Consider the following 16,223-nt stretch of genomic DNA (forward strand, 5'->3'; position numbering starts at 1 on the left):
TGATCCGCTGTTTTCCTTGTTGTCATTTTTCTAGTCTGTTTCGACTCTTTGTTCTAAGACGTGTTATATTTGGAAGCTTCGTTTAGCAGAGAAGCCCTATCTAATGTTTCGGATGTTTCGGATGTTTACCACTTTTAAAAGATATTGAATTCCTTCCTTTTTCTTTTTATTTACAACTTCACCCTTTAATTACCTTCATTACTTTCAGGCAAATTATTGGGCTTTATTTTTATTTAATTTTTTTTTTTTTTTTAGCCTTTTCTTGTCTTTTTCTTATCTTTATCTTTCTATTATTTTTTTCCTGCTTCTCCTCTTTTTTTTTTTTTTTTGAAACTCCTTTATATATTTTTTTTTTCCAACTGTCTTTTACCGCAGCAGCTGCTTCGTAATACTTCAAATGAGACTAAGTATTAAACAATTAGAATAATTCACGCCCACTCAGAAAGATATACAGGGAGTGCAGAATTATTAGGCAAGTTGTATTTTTGAGGATTAATTTTATTATTGAACAACAACCATGTTCTCAATGAACCCAACAAACTCATTAATATCAAAGCTGAATATTTTTGGAAGTAGTTTTTAGTTTGTTTTTAGTTTTAGCTATTTTAGGGGGATATCTGTGTGTGCAGGTGACTATTACTGTGCATAATTATTAGGCAACTTAACAAAAAACAAATATATACCCATTTCAATTATTTATTTTTACCAGTGAAACCAATATAACATCTCAACATTCACAAATATACATTTCTGACATTCAAAAACATAACAAAAACAAATCAGTGACCAATATAGCCACCTTTCTTTGCAAGGACACTCAAAAGCCTGCCATCCATGGATTCTGTCAGTGTTTTGATCTGTTCACCATCAACATTGCGTGCAGAAGCAACCACAGCCTCCCAGACACTGTTCAGAGAGGTGTACTGTTTTCCCTCCTTGTAAATCTCACATTTGATGATGGACCACAGGTTCTCAATGGGGTTCAGATCAGGTGAACAAGGAGGCCATGTCATTAGATTTTCTTCTTTTATACCCTTTCTTGCCAGCCATGCTGTGGAGTACTTGGACGCGTGTGATGGAGCATTGTCCTGCATGAAAATCATGTTTTTCTTGAAGGATGCAGACTTCTTCCTGTACCACTGCTTGAAGAAGGTGTCTTCCAGAAACTGGCAGTAGGACTGGGAGTTGAGCTTGACTCCATCCTCAACCCGAAAAGGCCCCACAAGCTCATCTTTGATGATACCAGCCCAAACCAGTACTCCACCTCCACCTTGCTGGCGTCTGAGTCGGACTGGAGCTCTCTGCCCTTTACCAATCCAGCCACGGGCCCATCCATCTGGCCCATCAAGACTCACTCTCATTTCATCAGTCCATAAAACCTTCGAAAAATCAGTCTTGAGATATTTCTTGGCCCAGTCTTGACGTTTCAGCTTGTGTGTCTTGTTCAGTGATGGTCGTCTTTCAGCCTTTCTTACCTTGGCCATGTCTCTGAGTATTGCACACCTTGTGCTTGTGGGCACTCCAGTGATGTTGCAGCTCTGAAATATGGCCAAACTGGTGGCAAGTGGCATCTTGGCAGCTGCACGCTTGACTTTTCTCAGTTCATGGGCAGTTATTTTGCGCCTTGGTTTTTCCACATGCTTCTTGCGACCCTGTTGACTATTGTGAATGAAACGCTTGATTGTTCGATGATCACGCTTCAGAAGCTTTGCAATTTTAAGAGTGCTGCATCCCTCTGCAAGATATCTCACTATTTTTGACTTTTCTGAGCCTGTCAAGTCCTTCTTTTGACCCATTTTGCCAAAGGAAAGGAAGTTGCCTAATAATTATGCACACCTGATATAGGGTGTTGATGTCATTAGACCACACCCCTTCTCATTACAGAGATGCACATCACCTAATATGCTTAATTGGTAGTAGGCTTTCGAGCCTATACAGCTTGGAGTAAGACAACATGCATAAAGAGGATGATGTGGTCAAAATACTCATTTGCCTAATAATTCTGCACTCCCTGTACAAAGTAAAAAATGAGTATACCACCTATTGTAGATATAGGTATGGTGGTTACATCTGTAAAACAAATGGGACATACATAGTGCTTTCCATATAGGTAACAACAAACAATATTAATGTATGAGGGTTGAACTCACAAAGATGGAGCCTCATAGACTCTATGTACTTCACCCTTGGGTGCCTATCCAGGCTCTCGGTAAATTCCGGTTGAATAACTCGAAATCCACGGATTCAAGTGTAAATATGGATTTATTAAATAATAAAATATTAATATATAGGGACAAAATAGGCAGATATAAGTATAGAATACAGCGCAGTATTGTACCGCAATTATGGCCGAAAATTAAAAGCAGTAGAACACCACAGCATATAAACAATATAACCGTACCGCCAAAAGAAAGTCCCAATGAAAAGTGGGCGGTATTGTTATATTGTTTATATGCTGTGGTGTTCTACTGCTTTTAATTTTCATGAATCCATATTTACACTTGAATCCGTGGATTTCGAGTTCTTCAACCGGAATTTACCGAGAGCCTGGATAGGCACCCAAGGGTGAAGTACATAGAGCCTATGAGGCTCCATCTTTGTGAGTTCAACCCTCATACATTATTATTTTTTGTTGTTACCTATATGGAAAGCACTATGTATGTCCCATTTGTTTTACAGATGTAACCACCATACCTATATCTACAATAGGTGGTATACTCATGTTTTACTTTGTATATCTTTCTGAGTGGGTGTGAATTATTCTAATTGTTTCACTTTATCTTTAGGTGTTAAGGGATTACACCTTTTTTCACACTTACTTTTATTGTCTATTTAAAGTTGGAAGCGCCTACACAACTGTACACCTTGTGTATATTTTGTTTGCTAAGTATTAAACAAGCTTTCTGGGGCAGGGGGGGATGACGACGTGACATCACGCAGGGTGCGTAGCGTGACGCGCACGACGCCGTACTGAGCTGAGCCGGCGTCCCACGAGGGAAAGAAGGAGCCGCAACTCGCTACCCGCTGGATTATGTGACTCTCTGTTTCTACGAGAAAGCTGCCCGGATCCGCACGTTATGAGATACAGTTTCTGCACAAATCCTTGCTTCAAATCCTCTAAGCCACCTCGGAGCCGCCTCAGGTGAAACGACCCCCGATATTACCGTGAAATTGCCGTGATTGAAGGCTCAATCCCTGTAAGGAGCTAAGTAACGCTTCTGGAATTGATGTGGGTAGAACGAAAAAACATACCTGGAAAGGAGGTGAGCACCTGAGTACAAGCCTGTGTAAATATATATTATTAAAGAAACTAAGGCACTTAAAAGAAAAGCTTGTTTAATGCTACAGTTATATTTAAAGGGACATCAGCTCATATTCCTGGTCTTAGATTATTCAGCAAGGCGGTCGCCTGTGTCCCTGAATTGTAACGTTTTATCGACAGCTATGTATTATTTGTGATATGCATTAAAATAGTTGGCCAACTCTAGCTCATAGTGCCCTTTTTAATTAATAGCAAGATATAAATGTTTTAATTTATATTTTATACAGCTATCATTTAACTGATGGTAATGAATATGGATATATAAGCCTGTTTCTGGCACTGTAAACTGTTGATTGCAACATTGACCGGACTCCGCTGCGCACATTGACCTATGAATAGCAATTCTAATTATAATGGCCTGGTAACAAGAGCCTCATGTTGGGGATTGCAGCCATGAGAGAGAATAACATATGGCTATTATCCCAAGCTGCCAACAGTGCATGTATGCAGCCGTGGCCGAGGCTATGCTATAGAACAGCGGTTCCTCAATGGGCACACAGGGGCGCTGCAAGATATTTTCTCGGTGCTATGAACCGTGCCTCACTCTCCCCTGCTGGCTCTGCTGGACCGGAGGGGAGATCATAGATCTGCCTCTCTGGCCCGCTCGCAGTGTAATGCTGGCAGCCGGCAGAGGAGAGAGAGAGGACCCGGGGGAGCTCTAACATGCAGCTCCGCCGGGTTCTCCTCTCACGAGCTCGGATTGTTGCCGCGGTTACCAGCCTGCTAGAGTTCACTCTTCCCACTGGGACCACCAGGGATTGTAGAAAATGTCCCCCAATATCATTTTTATTTTTAATTAAAAAAAATTAAGTATATATTTATTATTTTTCCCACCTACTCCCACACCGCACAATAACTCCCCCCCTACACACACACGCCCCATACACAATTACCCTCACACAACCTGCACCCCCACACACACTGTACCCCTCATTCACAAACTGCCCCACATCCCCGCACACACACACACATTGCACCCCTTACACACACACTCCACCACTCACACACACTACAGCCCCTATTCCGGCAGACCCTAGCTAAGTTGTCAAACTGTTCATAAACAGTTTAACTACTTACCCTGGGAGGGCACTATGGCACCATAACCACTACAAAGTAATATAGTGGTTATTGTGCCTGGATTGTTTCTTTAAATAATCTACCAGTGCCACTCCCAAGATTAGGTTCTCTATTTGCGCCTGAACGGCAAGCATTTCTGCCAAACAGGGCCCCAACATATGCCGCAGCGCTGTACATATATACAACCTAGAAAATTTTAGACTTTGGGTGCCTTGGAAAAATATTGAAATATTAATGGCGCCTTGAACCTAAAATGTTTGGGAACCACTGCTATAGAACAAATAGAGAAGGTGGGCAGTTGAATTGTTTGCACCTAGGGAACATGCAAGATATTTATACCTGGATGGCCACCAGAGTAACTATAGATTCTTCTTTTGATTTTAAAGGGAAAATGGGAAGGCTTATAGCTGTAATTATAGACACGTAAATGCACGAGGAGACAGGAACAGGAGACTAACCTATGCAAAGTAACACCTTCCAACTCTTGTTGAATAACAGACATCGAGATGGGAGTGTGATACTGAAACAGAGGCATCTCTAGTTACACAGTGTTGTAACTAGAAACTGGTTTGGAGTGATCCCCCCCACCACCACAAAAATATATTTATTTTAGATTGTAAGCTCGTTTGGGCAGGACTCTCTTTACCTACTGTTCCAATTTGTCAATCATGTTTTGTTAGAATATAGTGTCTGCCTTGTTTTCCTCTTGTACAGTGCTGTGGAATATGTTGGGGCTATATAAATAATTGTAATCATTTTAATACAAAACCGGAACTAATCGATCCATCTGTGGAGTCTTATGGAGTATTTTACTATTTTGTGTGCGTGTGTGTGTATATGTGTGTTTCTGGAAGACTGTATTTGAATGTGGGGACCTATAGTAAATATCTGCCTTTATAAGCTTTATTAATATGATGCTTGTCTCCCTAAATATACAGAGATGGACCTTGATACAACTGCATACTGGAGAATATTTAAACAGAACACGTTTATATGTTGATCAGGCATCTACAATGATAGTCTGGAACATATCTTACTAAGCACGTACTAATCAAACTAGCATTTGCTAAATATATATATATATATATATATTTTTACTTTGTAGCTTTATGATACCATTCATTAACCACTTTTTTTAAGGATTAGTTATTTGAAAAATTTGTGCTGGACCAACTACCAAGAAAACCCAAATATACCCCCTTAACAACAAATGAGAGGAAGAATATTGTTTTACACTGCCCGATTCAGAATGTGTTTTGTTTGATCTGCCAAATAAATGTTGCTCTTCTGAAGAAATGAAACCTGGAGAGGCAATTTAAAACTCTGCACGAGAATTATGAGAACAGTTTTCCATCTAAAAGTTAACTGTGGAAGAAGAAAGTTAAAGAACGGAGGTTCTGCCTTACTGCTTAGCAGTCTTTATAAAGCCCAATGTGAAGTCAGAGGCAGCAACTATTGCCTCTCTCCTGGTTTGTCCCGTACTTGCAAAGCACAAGAAATGCTTTCAAGATGGAGAAGTATTCAAAGAAGCCATTGTAGGAGCTGCAGAAACATTGTTTCAGGACTTGTGTCCTGTAAAATAATGTAAACTGCCTGGAATGTGGATTGCTATTTTGAGTCAATCATTCCAACCTCATTTGATTTTCTATATTGCACACCACTGAACATATACAACGCATACATTTACAACAGAAATACTTGACATTCTTAATAAAAAAAAGTGTTTGAGAACAAAAATAAAATAGTTTCTGCTATTTAAAAATTCAGAAAAACTGTGTAAAACTATGAGTGATGACCATATGGGTGCACACGGGGTGTGCCTGGGCACACCCTAATCCATGTGGCCCGCGCTATGTGCCTCCATGGGCCGGTGGGGAGATCAAAGTTCTCCCTCACTGGCCCACAGGCAGGGAGGGAGGCAGGAGAGGACCCGGGGAGCCCTAGCCAGCAGCTCCGCCTGGTTCCTCTAGCGAGGTCTGAGCGTTGCTGCGGCAATGCTCAGATCTCGTGAGAGTGAACTCTAGCCCTGCAGGCTAGAGTTCACTCACCACTGGACCACCTGGGAACCAGGGATGGCAGCAGCATGGTCCCAACCCTACAAAAGGTAACAAGGGAGGGGGGTTATTTCCTAAACGATCCCCCCCACCACCACAGTCCCTCCAAGCAAATACACACAAACGGCACACTCACACATACAGCACCCTTACACACACTAACAACACTCTCAAACACACAGCACCCTCACAAACACACACAGCAGTGTATGTGGGTGTGTGTGTATGTGTGTGTTTATATATATATATATATACACACACGCGGTGTGTGTGTCTGTGCTTTAGGGTGCACACCCTTATGCAATAGGCTGCACACGCCTATGGTGACGACTTGTTGGAGCAACTTTAAAAAAACAGACATGATTGACACAGGTCAATTGGAAATCTTGGTTAGAATGGTCTTTCATGATATCATGTCATAAAAGGGAAATGCATAATGAGATATATTTAAAGAATTCAGTCATTTTGCAACGGATATACAGTTAACAATTTCTAACCTTGTATCAATAAGCATTGATGGAGCAGCCCCTTCTCAAATGGGTTTATTGCTCTATCAGAGCAAAATGATTAATTCCCTGAATTTACACATTATCACTGCATAAATCAGCAACAAGCATTATGTGGCAAAACTCCTGAATATGAAAGGTGTCATATCTCCCTTAAGGTTGTCTGATCAATACGGCTGAGAAGTCTTCAGATGCCTCTTTTTTGCTCTTAACTTGAAAAAAAATTAAGCAGAACACTCAGATCTCTTTTTTTATATGAGATGGCTAAGCAAAATACATTTTCTACAAAGATTTAGGGATCGCTTACCGAAAATAAAATGGATCCTAGCCTCCAAAAATGTAGCCCATGCGCAGCTGGATGACGAAGTATGGCTGCCAGATTGATCTTTTTTTGAGAGATTTTACAACTATGTTAAATGAGCTAAATTTGGTGTTGCAAGCTAAAAACAAAACTAGTATTGATATGATTAACTCTGTAGCAACTTTTAAACATAAACTTACATTTCTGACTTCAAAACTGAACAGTCATGAACTGCATTATTTCAAAACTTTGATTTCAGAATCGGAGCATCAGAATAAAGAATAGACACAACTTGACAATGTTCGATATGTAGAACAAACGGAACTAATTAGCTCAAAGCTTCCAAGATTGTGTGCAGTTACTGTTACAGCCCACAGCACCATGTTTATGACTTCCTTTTAAAGGACTACTATAGGCACCCAGACCACTTCAGCTCAATAAAGTGGTCTGGGTGCAAGGTCCATCTAGGGTTAACCCTGCAGCTGTAAACATAGCAGTTTCAGCGAAACTGCTATGTTTACATTAAAGGACCACTATAGGCACCCAGACCACTTCAGCTTCATGAAGTGGTCTGGATGCCTGGTCCACCTAGGAGTAACCCTTTCTGCTGTAAACATAGCAGTTTCAGAGATACTGCTATGTTTACAAATGGGTTAATCCAGCCTCTAGTGGCTGTCTCATTGACAGCCGCTAGAGACGCTTCCGCGCTTCTTGCTGTGATTTTCACAGTGAGAAGACGCCAGCGTCCATAGGAAAGCATTGAGAATGCTTTCCTATGAGACTGGCTGAATGCGCGCACGGCTTTTGCCGCGCATGCAGCCGAGGAGGCAGAGAGTAACCCCTACCTCCCCCTACAGCCCGGCGGGAGGTGGACCCTGAGGGTGGGGGCACCCTCAGGGCACTTTAGTGCCAGGAAAACGAGTATGTTGACTCAGTACTATGAAAGCTGTTTACTTTTCTAGCCTCTGACTAAGTACTAATGGATCTAAGTAACTGTTAAACTAGAAAATGTTTTATTCAATAAGTCAGATTGTTAAAAGACAAGGCTAGCTGGTTTGAACTTTGTAAATCGAAGTTCCCAAATCTCTGAGGACTTGGCATCACTACTAACATAAAATCACACTTACTCCTGCAGGTGTACTCGTAATCCAGGGCAGAACTTGCAGTGAGTTCCTTATACATCATCGAACAGGTACCAGTTTCAGTTTATTTTTATCTGTGGCAGCACAGTAGCACATAGAATTCACTTGGCTTTTACACATTAACATTTTATATATTTAGATATTTTTCCTTCAAAAAGATTCTGCAGTTAATCTATCTGATGATAAGAAGATGAATGGGCATGTTTCAGGGGGATTAAAATACATAATTTCGCAAACATTTCTTACTAACCCTTACAACACAATGAACTGCCTTCTATAATGAAAATACTTTCTGGTACCAATGTGAACTGTATGTGTATTAACTCGGAAAATCCAATATATCAAAAAAGAGATTGCACACTAGATTTGCTTCTAAGAGATACCTCCTAGCTGCCGAAAGGTTGGGGGTATTAGGGGCTTGCGTTTCTGCCAGAATAGGCTTGTGTAAATTGTGGTAATTGCCATTGTTTAATTTGTTTGCCTTTTTCTGGTCACTTTAATTAGTTGATTAATTGATTTTTTTTGCTTTTTGTTTGTTATACTTATTGTCGTTTAATATAGCATTTATGTGTATGTTTTAGGAGCAAATCTAGTGTGCGATCTCTTTTTTGATATATTGGACTTTGTTTGGGCACTTGAGGGAGTGCTTTGGAGTATTAGCACCTAGTTATACGTATTTAATTACATGATCTCTCCGTACTGTGTTGTCGTTATTAACTCGGAAAACACTTGGATTACGTCTTTCAACAAGAAACTTTTGCAATAGCCACTCCGATTGATTACACATTTTTTTCCAGTTAGATGGTTTATTTTTGTACGTGGTCCAGATTTTCAGTTCTATAGGAGACCCAGTTTATAGAGAAGACCAGTAGGATTTATCTGTAATCAGCGGTAGAATTTGTGTATCTTGATGCCTAATAATTAGGGGTCTGTTAATGCTGAGTTTTATCTGTGTAGATTGGACAGTGATAGTTAACACTGGAAACGCAGATATACCTAAAGTAGATGGGATTTGCAGTTCTGAAATATTTTGGGTTCTAAGGATCGTTGTCACAGAGCTAGACAGTCCGCTTTTCTTGGGTGAATGTGTGCTGAAAACAGCTCAGATTTCTAGATTAATTCACAGTTTGCTGCCCATTGCTTTAAATGTTGAACGAACCTGTCTCCCACTACTGTACCCATCAGTACCATTTAACCTCTCTTGATAAAGCAGCATCTTTGAGTACAAGATATTTCATTTTCCAGCAATGAATTAATACCCTCTTAGAAGCCGAGCTTGCAGCTATGCTAGCCCTGAGTGGTAGGTCTGTAAGTTACCTAACCAGTTGCATATAGCACACAGTTGCACTGCCTTATTGGACTGATGCTCACAGTGTATTGTGTCCGTGTCAGTAATTCCCATTTAGGGCAAAGCTTAAACATGAGCATAATTTACAGCAACAGCATCATCTGGGGGTAAGGGAGGACAATAGCAACTTGGCCTCTTGGACCTCATGAAATAAAGAAAAGGTATATTTTAACCCACTGAGTGCCAGAGTGTGTCCAATAGACTTGTCCTTTACAGTATGCATTTCCTGTAAGTGCTAACAAGCAAAGAAAAAGAACTCCAAACAAGTAACACATTTTGTAACATTTCTCACCCCCATGGTGGAAGCGAACTACCTGAGCTTAAACAATCGAAATGGATATCCAGATCGGGAATGGCCAGCTGTTTTAATAAAATTTAATTGAAAGCTGAGGTGTCACACCCGGCTCTCTGTGTCTGATATTCTATAATTCTGCCAAATTTCTGAATTAGAATTTATTCAGCCAAAGAACATGAACGGAGGTTTATATAAGTGTCACTAAAAGAAAAGTGTGGCGAAATGTAAACAGTAAATCAGTCACCATGGAGACATACTGACTGTAAATAGTGATTCCGTTGATCTCCATGGTGATCCATCTTTAGAACCCTGCAGCACTTTTCTAATAGAGACATTTTTATAAATCTCACCCAGAAAATCTAGCGGTATTAAAGGGCTGAAATTCAACACCTCTGACTTAAATGACACTACTTCTAAGAGACAGCATTTTGTAACATTCATAAACATATGTGTAAAGATTTATTTACATGGCTGAACACTATTTTACGGAATAAATTTCCCCTTCTGAACAAGAAGCGAGTGCAACACACACGTCCAACAACATGAAGGTTTCATGTTTAAATCACTTCCCATGTTATGTTCATTTAAAGGGAAACTCTAGGTTACTAAAAATTCACTTTTTAATGCATATGGTTATGGCATTAAAAAAATATACATTTACTAAAAAACTATTCTAAAATCTTGCCTTACATTAGCTGCAGAACTGGCTTCTGCAGCTAATGTTGATCATCCTACTTCTCTGCCCAGCATAAATGCCCTTATTCATACGGGGCAGTGTCTAATCAAATAGTTCTCATAGAGAATACCCTTGGGACCAACTGCACTTGTGCGGCTATTAAGGCTGCTACAGAAAAAACATACACATTGAGATTTCTAAGCTGAGAAGGGAAGACAAATACTGTGGGAAGGATTGGGGAGGACAGAAAAATGTGTGCACACACAGTAAAGAAAGCCACTTGCGGGATATACAAAGTATGAGAAGCTATGTGTTTGTTATTAGTGTGCACTGACACTAAATGCAAATCATGGATAAACTTGACATAGCCAGACCAGAAAAAAAAAATTATTGACAGGAGACAGAGGTGGAGTTCACTGGGGTAAGAAAAGCAAAATATCTTTGAGTTGGCAACATTTCTAGCTGCACAGACAGAATGCTTGCACCATAACCACTTTAGCAATCTGAAGTGGTTATGGTGCTACAGGTAACCCTGTAATGTAACATTTTTAAATTTGAAGCTAGAACTAAAAAAACTAAACAGAGGTTTTGCAATAATATACATAGATGTGTAAACATTTTTCACATCTTATTGTATCAGGTCGCATGTGATATTTCTGAGGTGGAATAAAAGCATTGAAGTACACTGAACAAACTAATAACCACCTAAAAATATTACAAATACATTTTGTGAATGTTACAAAAAAAATCAGTATCAAACATGACCAATTTGGATTTTATCTATAGCTGGTATTGAATAAACTGGGCAATGTTTAGAACTGGCAAGAGAATTGTTATCTGTACACCGAAATAGCAGACAAATATTTTTTGCGATTTGGCTATTTTGACCAAAATAATTGTAATTTCCCTTGTTGATAGTGAATAAACTCAGTGGGCTTCTTTGGAATCCTGAACTTGTATTATCTATATTCAGGAGGGATCCAGGGTTATCATACATCACTGATGATCTGGTCACTCAACTGGCCAAGTTGGAAAGTTTCATGTTTGATGGAATTTTGAAAGCTGGTCGACCTGATTTAGTTCTAACATTCCCATCAGTTCTGCCATTGGTAGCTATTGTTTAATTGACCCTGTCACCATCATTCCCTATTTGGCCTTCCAGTAGCACTTTGCAATAATATTGTTCTAGTTGGCAGGAGAGAGGCTTCAATTGTGCAGGAGACTCCCTCCCATGTTTATCAAGTAACACAGTGATACCCGAATAAAGCAAAATCTATGACCTGTTCATTATTTTGGTTCTCCCCTTTCAAAGTGGCAGCTATTGAGTTTTGTCTGCTTTGATCCTCTGATGTCTCGGGGCTATGACCACAACTGCCTGTCCATTGTTTGGCCTCCACATCAGCACCTGGGCATCATTGGCATTGGGTTTTACTAGTGCACTCGGTGGTATGGGTTCATTCTTGGAAAGCACTTGGGGCTGCTCTTGGGTGAAAGGTTCTTTTAGTTTAGCTCGTTGTCCCAGGGGTAAACTGGGGTTTACTGTTATTTCCAATTTCATCCTCCACTTGATGGTTTGCAGAATAATATGTTCACCACTGGCCATGTTGATAGCCACCAGCCAAGTAGTAAAACTTTGGTCTCTGTGGATCCCTGTTAGCCTGGGTGCATTTCCCTCATTGACAGGAACAGCCCATGTCACGCTTGGGTAGAAGTTGTCATTCATGCTGACAAGGAACTTAGTATCACATTTGGTGGGCCCAGTGACAGTGCAGGTCTCGGTGGTGTTGCCGTACCAGGGGTAATTCACTCCATCAGAGTCGCTGATGGCTGGGATTTTACCTTGTTCAAGATCTGGTAGCTCCCAGCTGGATCTGTAAAGATTAGAGGGATTAATCAAAGATCGAGTCCTTCCATGTACATCAAACCATTTAAATTTTAAGGAACAATTTTAAGACTGTCCTCATTGGGAACGCTGTGCTGCGCTCCTGGGTTTTGCTCTGGTGTCCCTCTTCCAATAACTCCCAAACTCAAAGGATTAGTCCAACCACCATGACCACATCTGCTTTTAGAAGTGGTCATACTGATAGGAGTCTGTATGTAAAGCGTTTCTGTCAGTCAGTCTAATTGTACTCGCCGCACAGAAGACTTTGGAAGGTCAAATGAAATCTTTTCTGGACTGCCAAATGTCAATTTTGTGCAAAAATATGTCCATCCATCAGCGTTCACCATGCAAACAGACGTATGTGTTTCATTTATTCCCCCTCCCCTCTCTCTAAAGCATGCACTTTGAGACAGTTAAAGGAACACTATAGGTTCAGGAACACAAACATGTATTCCTGACCCTATAGTGTTAAAAACACCATCCAGCCCCCTTGCACGCCTTGTCTTTGGAATATTATATTTCGCCTTGTCTTTGGAAATACTATATTTCGAGTCTGCTGCTGCTGGCTCTTCCTCTGATCTGCCTCCGTGGCTGACATTATCAGAAGTGGTAATCTCAGTTAATCACAAGGAAAGCTTTGGATTCACTGAGAATGCCAAGGAGGCAGGTCAGGGCAGAGCCAGCACAAGTCAAACACAGCCCTGGCCAATCAGCATCTCCTCATAGAGATGAACTGAATCAATGCATCTCTATGAGGAAAGTTCAGTGTCTCCATGCAGAGGGTGGAGGCACTGAATATCAGTGCTGCACAGTGTGCCGAACTGCCCTAGAAAGCACCTCTAGTAGCCATCTGAGAAATGGCCAGTGGAGTTGTCCCTAGGCTGTAATGTAAACACTCAGTTTTCTCTGAAAAGACAGTGCTTACATCAAAAAGCCTGAATGGAATGATTATACTCACCAGAACAAATACATTAAGCAATAGAAAGGCTTTTCTACAGGAAACCTTAGATTGGACCTCGTGATGGCTGCCATGACGTCAGAGAGGGGAGTGCAGAGTGACGCCGGGAGCCTTACCTGTTTCTAGGTAAGATTTAGCTTAGTTTCATTACTTATTTTAGGGTTGGATTCCCAATAGGGCATTATAAAGCGGAAAATATACAGTAAAAAAGGCTTGGAGTAACCCTTTAAGAAGTGTGCATATTTGACAAGTGGCGATCATTGTTTCAAATTTATATATTAGCATTTCATTAAGGAAAATAAACAGAGCATTAATGGAATATGTACAAGCTATGAGGAGATTTAAATGAAAAACATAACCATTGATTGCATCATGCCACTTAGAATGTGGTCCTTGTACAGTCACAGACACATAAATCACATTAGCCGTAGCCCTCCCATCCCAGGTAACTAAAAATATCCTTTCGTTTCTGGAATAGCCATATAAGTATCTTATAATGGATTATTTACCAGAGAAATAAAATATTGGAAATATTATATTGGAAATATTTGGGAGTGACTCCCTTTACGGTATTTAAACGTGGAAATGACACTTCTTAAGTTGTGTTTTTTTTTTTATATATATAAAGATAATGCTTACTCTTCCCCCAGATTTGACAAATATGTTTGTGAAGTCTGTAAAACAAAATTAAATGTAGAAATCCACATCTCAATATGTACCTCCTTCCTGTAAGTACCCCCTCCATCTTGCCTCTCCCCAATTTCATAATTAAAAAAAAAATTCTGTTCCTCCAGCACAATGAGTCCTGTCCATGTCAGGATTGAACAATTAAAAGAAAAAGTAGCATCACATGAAATAAAGGTTAACACAGGTTATAGGTCATGTTCAATATTTTGTGTGTTGCAATTTAAAGATGTTTACTATTCGTACAAAAATTATATATATTCTCAAGATTCTTTGTTTACTACATTTTCTCAAGTCGTCTCGATCATTCATTCAGTCTGTGTGATTGTGCAATATTTGAATTGCTCGTGTCCCTTTAATATTTGCATCCAGCAACTTCTGCCCTAGTTGCATAAACCACAGACGAACTACATGTAATAGTGAGATAGTGCGTTCTCACGTGAAATTCATGTACAATAAGACTAATTTCCTTGTAGATGTGGGCGATGTCAGAGAATCGTTGAAGATGCTGTTTTAACCACTTATAAACAAACCCATCCCAAGCACCTTTTATCGTAATAATGGGATTTTTCCACAAGGGGTTAAACCCATTCTAATTTTGTTTCAGTTTTTCTCTGCAATATACACATATGGAAATAGCGGGGGGGGGAAGTGGGCTGCGGTGGAATCTGGTAAACTGCTGCCGTGCGTTCTTAAAATGCCCACATACCATAGAAATTACAATCTCTACATCCTGGCAGATGCAATCGTTTTTTTTTTAAAGAACATCCTTACATGCATGGCCTGACTCGCTATAAGAACGTCCTGCTATATCAAGGGTAGAATCTTTGCTCACAACAAGGATCCCCCCCCCCCCCCCCCCCTTCCTGTTCTGCAACGTACAGGATGCTTCTACAGACACGAATACCGCTTCCTCTAATAGGAAGAACAGGGCTTAGAGATGTAGCTGTATCAGACAGTGGCTAGGCACAGAGCAAACTGGGGCGTCTGTCAAGGTATCCTGTGAATGGAATCAATAATACCTCTGATTACGCAGAAGAGTCCTCCATAGGGGAATTGTTGAATTCTGGGGGATAAAGTTGGTAATTCCAAGGCAGCCACTAACACAGAGATCATTATCAGTGCCCTGTGTAAAATGCACTATGGGGAGATAGAAAATAAATATGTTCTTGGCCTACTGTCGACAAGTGGAACAAGTTAAGACCTAATGTTTCGGCACTTGAGCATGCATTGCCATTCTAACTTTGTGAGTCAAGGCAGGGCTGTAAGGGTAAGGGATTTAGGGCACAAATATACTTGGAGAGAATTATTTTAGCATATAGAATGACCACATTTGAAACAAAAAAAAATGGTTTTAATTGAAGTAACCCTTTCTGAGGTGGCCCAAAGTTTAGTTTTTTTAACCCCTTAAGGACACGTGACATGTGTGACATGTCATGATTCCCCTTTATGCCAGAAGTTTGGTCCTTAAGGGGTTAAAGAAGTAAAACTCACCTACATTTCATTGCTGAGTCCAAGCTCTCCCTCAGTCTGGTCCTCCTAGGCTGATGCCACTCTCCCTCGTTGGAAGGTAAGGGAGGTCAGAGAAAGGACTGATGGGAGACAGGGGGCACACACTGTGCGTGCTGGTGTCAGGCGCAAATTTTGCACAGAATTCACAATGACCAGCCCGGAACTTTGTTCTGGGCTGGCTGATAACGCAGCCAGAGGTGGATTTAAGGGGTTAATCTGTAAGGTGCATTTCAAAGCAAAATGCTGCACATGCAGACTTCAGGCAGCTTGACCACTTTAACTCAATAAAGTGGTCATGGTGCTTGCAATAACTCTTTAACTCTTGGAATGGGTTCTTTAAACATGCTATTTTGTGCAAGTGACAGTTATTGTGCACATTTCTATTTACAGTTTATCAGAGTGGCACAATTATATCCGCTACCTTGGTTTGCACTGTTGAGTCACTAATAATGAAAATTAGATGTAA

General features: G+C 40.4%; 1 protein-coding gene across 4 annotated transcripts in view; it reads right to left on the minus strand.

Moving 5' to 3' along the window:
- Positions 1-8,447: 8,447 nt before the first annotated feature.
- Positions 8,448-16,223, minus strand: part of FAM78A (family with sequence similarity 78 member A) — a 64,397-nt gene continuing 56,621 nt past the window's right edge. For all 4 annotated transcript variants that reach the window (XM_063432452.1, XM_063432450.1, XM_063432454.1 and 1 more), the window contains one exon: positions 8,448-12,592. In XM_063432452.1, the coding sequence (XP_063288522.1) occupies positions 12,040-12,592 (553 nt within the window). In that variant the 3' untranslated portion in view covers positions 8,448-12,039. The remainder of the gene's footprint in view (positions 12,593-16,223) is intronic.

This window comes from Pelobates fuscus, chromosome 9 (assembly GCF_036172605.1).
Source record: "Pelobates fuscus isolate aPelFus1 chromosome 9, aPelFus1.pri, whole genome shotgun sequence".
Classification (NCBI taxonomy): Eukaryota; Metazoa; Chordata; class Amphibia; order Anura; family Pelobatidae; genus Pelobates; species Pelobates fuscus.